General features: G+C 28.1%; 1 protein-coding gene across 1 annotated transcript; it reads right to left on the bottom strand.

Annotated features, from left to right (window-relative positions):
- Nucleotides 1–544: 544 nt before the first annotated feature.
- On the bottom strand, nt 545–1,773 carry LOC112755292 (ethylene-responsive transcription factor ERF035). The gene has a single exon (XM_025803276.3). The coding sequence runs from the start codon at nt 1,493–1,495 to the stop codon at nt 779–781; it is 717 nt and encodes a 238-aa protein (XP_025659061.1). The 5' UTR covers nt 1,496–1,773; the 3' UTR covers nt 545–778.
- Nucleotides 1,774–9,262: the final 7,489 nt, after the last annotated feature.

Genomic DNA, 9,262 nt, shown 5'->3' with positions numbered 1-9,262 from the left:
GGTTAATGTGAGAGAGAATATGAAGGTTTTTATAAGTTTTAATTAGGTTTACCTAATCAATTTTAAATTTTTTAAATTTTAAATTTTAAAATTTTAAAATTAATTAATTATTAATATAAATTAATATGATTTTGTTTAGTTTTTGACTGGTAACGTTTTGGTTCTATATACTTTTCCAAGATATATATATATATATATATATATATATATATTAAGGATATTATAATCTTTTTACATATTCGGAGAATAAACGGGTCTTCATGGAGCATGTACTTCTATTCCCGCCCCCGCCCCATTTAATAAATGGGGCCCGTCCCCCGTCCCCGCGGGTGGAAAATCCTTTCCATATCCGCTCTCCAACGGGTAAATTCCCGCGGATACATGCCTCGCCAAAAATTTTTGCCATCCCTATTGGATACCCGCATGTGCTAGTAACAATGTTACTAACACTAATCATGAGGTCATTATTGTAGTCAGTCATATCAAGGTCATAATTTATACTAAAATTGCAATAGAAGTAATGTTGAAGAAATAATAACTAAAGTTATCTTAATAATTTAACATCTATAATTTATATATATAATATTTATAATTATACATAATTATTCTATCAATAATTAATAAATATTAAATAAAATAATCTCGATCATTTAAATGATTTTATGCAGAGTTATAAACACAAACTAAAACCCATAATTGCAAGAACGTACTGCAAACTACAATTTACAAATTACAAGCCAATAATTTCTTGGTAAAGTATATTTTATTTTTGATGGGATTAATTCTCCCACAAAAAATGCTCCTCAAGCCTGAATCCATAATCAACTGCAAATAGTAGATGCCAAGAAGGAGAATAAGAGGAAGAAGATGCAGTACTCTTTCCATCGTCGGAGAAAAGATCTGGTAGCAGGTCAAACAATGCGCCATCATCATCATCATCCATACTTGAAGATTCTTGCTCATTACTATTATTAGTGGAAGTTGAAGATTCCATTATTAGGCCATGATTTTGTTGTTCTTGTTCAGCATCAGCTTCAGTATTGTTCTCGACGGCTGCCGCCTTGGAGGCCGCAGCTTGAATGTCCTTAGGAGATGTACTGACTGGCCTTGGGTAACGCCGAGCCATTTTAGGGAAATTGAGGTAAGCTGAAGGGCCTTTGATGGCTAAAGCCGCCACGTCATGCGCTTTTGCCGCCATTTCAGCGGTTCTATATGTTCCCAGCCAAATTCTTGATTTCTTTCTTGGCTCCCGGATCTCAGACACCCACTTCCCCCATGCCCTCATTCTCACACCTCTGTATGTTGGGTGATGCATCCCTGCGTAGTAGTCGCCATTGTTCTTCTCCATTTTCTTGCACTCGTTGCCGTTTTTGGACATTTGACATGCTCTTCTTGATGAGATTCTTTCTTTAATGGTGCTTGAATTTGAGGAGTTTGAAGTGGTGGAGACTTGCACAGTGCTAAGGAATTTTTCTTCAGTATCATCACTTTCCATGTTGATAGCTTAGCTTAGCTACAGGGATATATTAAATTGTTTAATTATTAATACTCTACACACACAATGATGAGTGATACAATTGTTTGTCTTTTTCTTCTTCATGAAAGAACTGGATTTATATAAAGAAGAAAAAGAAAAAGAAAAGAGAAAAAAAGAAAAAAATAAGTATATAGGAAAAGGAATATAAAGGAACATGGGCTCCAGAAGGCTACAGTTCAGCTAATTTATTTGGCATGTGACAAATGAAGGACATGCATATAATACACACGGAATGTTATTTGCGTATATTTTCTATTTTTAGTATTAAAATAAGGGTTTTTTTTTTCCAATTTGTTTTCTAAGGGCACATGATGATAAGAATACTATGAATGAAAAATATTAGAGAAAAATCTAAAATAACCCTGACAATTACTTCGAAAGACAACGAGGTTCTTGACAAAAAAAAAAAACTCAATCTGATTCTTGACAATTACTTCGAAAAGACAATGAGGCTTCTGTACCAAAAAAAGTAAATGTTAATTTCTTTGGTACAGGGACTAATCAGTCCCAAAAAAAATATCAGGGACTGGATTGGGTATTTTTTTTTTTTTTGGGATCTCGTCGTTCACTCAAAATATTTTGTTAAAAATTATTAAAATGTATAACTTTTTTATTTTTTTAATGTACTGAACACCAACAAAATTAAAAATTTTAATGATTATACTTTAAAAATATGTTATTAAAACACAAATTAACTAAATTCTTATAATAATTAATAAGAAGTGAGAGGATCGGAGATAAATCAGATAATATAACTTTAGAGAACATGTACCTAATTTTCTCTCAACACTGCGATAAAGGAGAAGAAACCTAGCACACCTTAGAAGGTTGCTACTGCCATCAGTCTTGCAAGTCAGTGGTGAACCTTCTTTCTACCTTTTTTTTCTTCTCTTTTTTTTTTTTTTTTTACTTTTAGATTTTAATAACCTTCTTGTATGTGATGTGTTTTTTCCATTTTTGTAATTTTTGTCAAATTTTATAGATAATTTGATTATGGATAGTGGTGGAATTTGAACAAAATTATTGCGGGGAGCAAAAATTTTAATATAAAATTATATAATATTATTTATATTCATTATTTTTAAATTTGTTACTAGGATGACAAAAAATAGGTAAAAAATTATAATTGTAAAAACACTAGAATATTTATAAGCAGTGAAATATGTAAAAAAATTACAGTTAGAACAATAAATATTACAAATTACAATATTCATTGACTATTTGAATATATTTTTGTTAGAGAAAATTCAATTAAAAAACTAATAAAATAAAAAATAATACTAAATTCAATAGATAAAAGGTTATCCAATTTATCAAAGACTTGCAAATTCTCTATTAGTCTATACCAATACAATTAAACTAATATTTATTTATTTATTTTTATATTTTAAAAACCAATAAAATTTAAAATAGCACACACTTATATAAGCTTGTAGTTATATTCAATTAGTTTTTTTTTTTTTTTCATCAAAGCGGTGGGTAATAATAAAATTGTGTTAGTATTAAATATGAGTTTATTAAGTTGTTAAGTCCATTCCAGCATTGCCCATTATTAGTAAAAAAAATATAAATATGGTAACCAATTGAGGCTAGAAGAACATGATGCTGACCAATTGAGCTTATTTTATTTTTTACCTACATGCTATTAATATTTTTATAAAATATTTGGGGCCATAACCCTTCATTGTCTAAGAGAAGCTCCGCCTCTAGGTATGGTATAGTATAGATATTTTTTATTTAGAAAAATAATACATCGAAAAAAAAATCGACTATAGAAAATTAGAAATATTTTCAATAAATTAAAAAGAGCTGAAATTTATTTAGAGAAAAAGAAATAATATCCCACAATATTATAACATGTTTGGTATAAATCTAAAAAATAAACAGAGTCATATTTAACTCTACTTCTATTTGTTAAAGTTATTTGTAATAAAAAAATTATGCTCACTCTCAGACTTTAATTCAGCATAAAAATATCTATTTTTTTTCTTTAGATTTAGATATAATATTCTTTTGTTATTTGTAAGTTTTCTTTGACTATTTTTATGAATGAAACACTGAAACCACACTTACAAATATATTTATTATTTAGAAAAAGTGTACACTTACTAGTATATTTAAGAGTGGTGCAAATATATTCATTTAATATATATAGAAGAATTATATGTATCACTATTTTGTACATATTTTTTATTTTTAGTATTAAAAAGAATTGATAACAAATGAAAATATAAAATTCTTTTTATAACATAAAAGAACTACAGAAAGAGATGCACACAATATATATATATATATATATATATATATATATATATATATTGTACTTTAATTTTACACGTAAATACATGAGTACCACTCATTTTAATTTAATTTCTTGCTGTCTGTGGTCTAGGTATGTTCATATGTTTTTTCGTCTCCTATATGTATTCACATGGCTTTGTACAAAAATTAGTCCTTTTATTAGTAGAGTACGTAGCTTTATGAGCTGGTTCATCTCTTTAAGTGGTAGACCTCCTTTCTTTTATGAGTGTCCATACATAGTACGTAGGCCCCAAAGTTTTCTCAATAATTAAAATCATAGATTTTTCCATATTCTTGGTGGTCATGTATGGACACCCTAATTATATAGTAAGTTAATTTGGCATATGATATCAAATTCGAATAGGAAATTATATTTATTATATCTTCGCCTTCTTCGTTTGTCCTTTCAACTTGACTATATTATGTCTGAACTAAAAGAATATGACCACCTCCAAGATATTTTTCACTTTTCAAAAATTTGTTTTTCACAACTAAAATAATCTAGTAAAGTTCTAGAGAAGCTATAAGTCAATTTTTGCTCGTCATTTTTTGCTCATCAATTTGACATCTGTCAAGTTATTTCTATTACGTTTATACTATATTTTGTTGTCCACATTATCCCTAATCCGGCATTAAGGTAGCGTTTGTTTTGAGGTACTGAGACAGAGACGGGGAGATTGAGATTCAATATTATGTTGGTACTAAAATTTTTGTCTCTGTCCCCAAAATTTCAGTATTTCAATACTTCTAAAAAGTAGGGACACAGGGGACTAAAATTTTTAGAGATAGAAACTGAAACTTTAATAACATTTTATACTTAAAATACTTTCATTTCAATTAATTAATTCTAATTTTATCCTTTGTACAAATTAAATTAAAATTTTATTCTTATTTCAATTTCTGTCTCTCACTTTACACCAGACAAAATACTGAAATTTATTTCAATCTCTATCTCTTAGTCTCTATCTTTCAGTCTCAATCTTTTTGTCTCTGTCTCTCCACCAAACGCTACCTAAGTTTCTACTACTAAATCAACGCGCTAGGCTACTTATAATTTTGGTATACTTTCTTTTGTTTTATTAATCATACCACTATTATCCCACATTATAATGTACAAGATATTTTTTGTTATTATTTACTTTAAATTTACTGTGATGCTATGCCACTAAATTATTTTAGTAATTAAGTTTAATTAAGTTGATTCAATAATTTATTAGCATAATAAAAATCGGTTGAAAAAGAAATTAAAAAACATAAAAATAAAAAATTAATTAATTAAATTTAATTATAAAAATAATTTATTTATCAAATAGTTTTTAAATTGAATATAACTCGTATATCAATATGAATAAATTTTAGAATTATAATATAAAAAAGCCCAAATATTTTTCCTAATTTTTTTTAAAAATTTACATATGATAATTTAATTAAATTTGTCAAATTATTTAGCGATTCTTAATTATCAATTTCCCATAAAAATAACTACATATAAATTTTTACTATTTTTTATTCTCACAAAATAATTTTTTTTTTTTTTAAAATTGACCACCATTGTAGGGTAAGATATCCTTGAATGAAAGTCCACGTTTTTTGTTTTAATTTTTTTAAAGCTTGAGAAAAGATAATGACATTACAACAATTCCCGTTAATGGGAGTCCACTTCCTCTTTTTGTATTATTGCAAAATCGGACCCAGAATTAAAAATGCACTAAGTGGTGTCTAATTGCATCCAAGCAAAATAATTATGTAACCTACTCATTGTTAATAAGGTCCCCTCCCACAGGGACTAAAGGCAAAGTAGAATGACACTATGAAAGGTACTTCAAAGAAGAATATAGTATGAAAATGATGGCTCAACTGCAATACATATTCCAGCTTTTTGTTTGTTTTTCATGAATGCAGATGCATGATTAAATTAGGGTTTTGAATTGAGGTTGTGATTGCGAATCTTATTGCGGTTGAGCCGTTGTAATTGCACATGGATTACAGCCATTGCAGAGTGAAAGGAATTTTTTGTTAGTGGGCCTAATTTGGTTTGAGTGTGATAATGTGGTTTCTCATGGTTGATTTTATATTTGTTGCTGTGATTTCATGCTTAAGATGATTTTCTTAAGTTACTGAATTCTACATGCTCTGGTTTGATTTGCACTGATCATGAAACGTCTATAAGTTAAAACTTGGTATTGGGTATATTCAAGGCATATGAGATGTGATATTGGAAAGTAACTCTTAAGTGCTTTTGTTAGAACATATGACTCATGCCACATAAAACTTGAAAATTAATTTGTCACAAAACTTCTAAGCATTGTCATTTGGAGTCCGAGTATCCATTTTAAAAGTAGATTGTACGGCTCTTTTCAATAGTCAAAATCTTTGCAATTGCTTTATTTATATTTTAGAGTAAACTACCAACTCGGCTTTTGTCTATTTTTTAGAATGATAATATAATTCTTTAAGATAAAAATGATACACTTCGATTTCTGTTCTCTACTTTTGTGATACAATGCGATCTTTGTGGGTATTTTTTCATCTAACTCTAAACGAAAAATACTGATATGTCAGGTTCAAAAATAGATAGGGACCTAATTATCTCTAAATTTAAATTAGTTAGGAGTTTATTTGTTTTTATTTTTTAAACAATATCTTTTTTAAATTATTTTTTATTCATTATATTAATATTTTCTTTCAATAAATCATTGAATATATGGTATAATAAGTACAAACTAATTAATATATTATTCAAATTTAAAGATATCATTTATTATGAAACTAAATAAATAATTCTCAAATATAATTTTTAAATATATAAATAATAAATATTAGAATATGGTTAATACGTTAATGATAATAACCTGATATACTATTAGTATTATGATCTAGATAATTTTCACAATAAAGTGAAAACTAATTAACACATTATTTTATATATAGTAAAATTTTTTTGAGTAATAACAAATTAAATTTTTATGTCTTTAAACTAAATTAATATATAATTCTATTTGATATCTACTAAAATAGACAACGAGTAGACTACTAATACTAAATGAAATAAAACATAATATATATATTATGGAGACTTTTTATAAACTCAATAAACTCAAAGTATCACTAATATTATTAATCTATTAATAATACATATTGTCATAAGATTACAGATAGATAAAGATTTATCAATATAAGAATAATATAGATTAATTAGAATTTTAAGTATATTAAAATTCAATTAAATTTACATATATTTTACTCAAAATATACGTAAAATTTTAATTGATTTTGAGTAAAAAATATATAAATTTAATTGTATTTTAATATATGTAAAATTTTAATTAATCCATATTATATTATTCTTATATTGATAAATCTTCATCGATCTGTAATCTTATGACAATTTGTATTATTAATAGATTAATAATATTATTGATGCTTTGAGTTTGTTGAGTTTATAAATGGTCTCCATAATATAATGAATATAAAATAATTTGAAAAAGATGTTGTTTAAAGAATAAAGACAAATAAATCCCTAACCAATTTAAATTTAGAGACAATAAAAAACTTGGTGCACGGAAATCGTGATTCACACTTTTCACATCTTTGCACAACTAACCAGCAAGTGCACTGGGTCGTCCAAGTAATAAACCTTAGGTGAGTAAGGGTCGATCCCACGGAGATTGTCGGCTTGAAGCAAGCTATGGTCATCTTGTAAATCTCAGTCAGACGGATTCAAATGGTTATGAGGTTTTGATAATTAAAATATAAAGCTCCTGTCCATTTTTGAAACTGACACGTCAGCGTTTTCCATTCAAAGTTGACAGAAAACACCCACAGATACCATGTTGTGTCACAGAAGTAGAGGATAGGGATCAAAGTAGATCATTTTTATCTTGAGGAGTTACATTGTTATTCTAAAAAATAGACAAAAGTTAGATTGGTAGTTCACTCTTATATTTTATTAGCCAAACATTTCAATAGCTACACTTGAACCCAAATATTCCCTTAATTAAATTCTACAACCCTCTAATCAAAATAGTGGGATCAACTTGCACCATTGGAAAAATGGAAGAGCATATAACATGATAATTAAGTTGACAATGGTCTCTTGAATCGTTAGTTGTTAGGCATATGAGTAGACTGTTGTATTTTTGGATTTTCAATATTTTTTTGGTGATCGAATTCTAACACTTTGTACTCCAAAGATTATTGAAGAATGCAGTTCATTTCTATACTCATGACCTCGTCTTTGTTTTGAAATCACTATGCGATCACGAACTCTGCCTCCTTTATGAACCTAGTCAAATCAACATCAACCTATTGCATCACACTTAGATTCGGCATAGAAAAAGACTAAGAAAATGATGTCACTCTAAACTAGAACGTTAAGTTTATGTTAGTGAATCATTTCCTGGTTGTCATCACTATCATACAGAATATTCACCTCGTCTTCATCTTCCTCATCTCAAATGGTATCCTCTGTAACATTTATCATTTCAATGAAAGCTTAATAGTTTGGTGGATGCTAGGTGGGTGATTTTGTCATTTCCAATGCTAGTTGTCCAAAAGATCGACTATCCCCAATAGTTGTCTCGCTTTCTTCGTTGACATTTTGGTCCTTGAATACTGCAAATTAAGGTGACCTCATTGGTATAGTTGTTCAATCGGAGCTTTTTTCATTTTCCTTCAAGTGTACATTTGGTGCAAATCCTCCACATCTCACAAATATTTTCTTGACCTTTACAAATAGCTCGATTGTGTAAATTTCTAGAAACTTAGACCGATAATGAAACAAAACTTGCATCATGTTGTCATTATGTATCGTAAAACTCTTATATTAGGCATGTCTTTCACCGAATGCTATTTGGAGTATATACAAGATCTCATATACTCGCTTCTGGCCAAACTAGCCTAACTTCTACAGAATATTATCTAGTAGGTGGTTAAAAGTTGTTAAATTAACAAAAATTCCTACAAAATTTTTGTTGCTTGTTCCATTTGTACTATTTGTCATTTTTTCCCGATGGTGAATGAGAACAAATAACGTTTGGACGTCATTCTCTCACAAAACAAGCTTAAAACAAGGTAGAAATAAGGATTTGAGATGTAGGATCTGTCTATAAAGCTAAGGTTTTTAGTCTATGCCCTTTTTAGGCTCCATTTGGTTTTTGTCTATGTCTACTATTTGTTTCTTGAGACATAATAAAATTAACAAGGATACATTTACACACAAAGTGACAGAAATTAGATGTCTTTTGTGTCCATTCAAAATGATGAGACAGCAAAAAGAGATTATGGACATAGATCTAACTTATATTTTCTTGACCATACTATCTTTATTAATCTTTTTAAATTTTGAATACTACCCTTCTGTCTTACGAACCTTTTCTTCCTCTTCTAAAATTAACCAGAACTCATCAATTTCATCTTATTGAA

Source organism: Arachis hypogaea, chromosome 16 (assembly GCF_003086295.3).
Source record: "Arachis hypogaea cultivar Tifrunner chromosome 16, arahy.Tifrunner.gnm2.J5K5, whole genome shotgun sequence".
Classification (NCBI taxonomy): domain Eukaryota; kingdom Viridiplantae; phylum Streptophyta; class Magnoliopsida; order Fabales; family Fabaceae; genus Arachis; species Arachis hypogaea.
The sequence above is the reverse complement of the archived record's forward strand: the minus strand, read 5'-3'. Positions and strand labels throughout refer to the sequence as shown.

What these genes read in the sequence shown, in the direction of transcription:
- LOC112755292 (XM_025803276.3), bottom strand. Translation starts at nt 1,495, where the DNA reads ATGGAAAGTGATGATACTGAAGAAAAATTCCTTAGCACTGTGCAAGTC.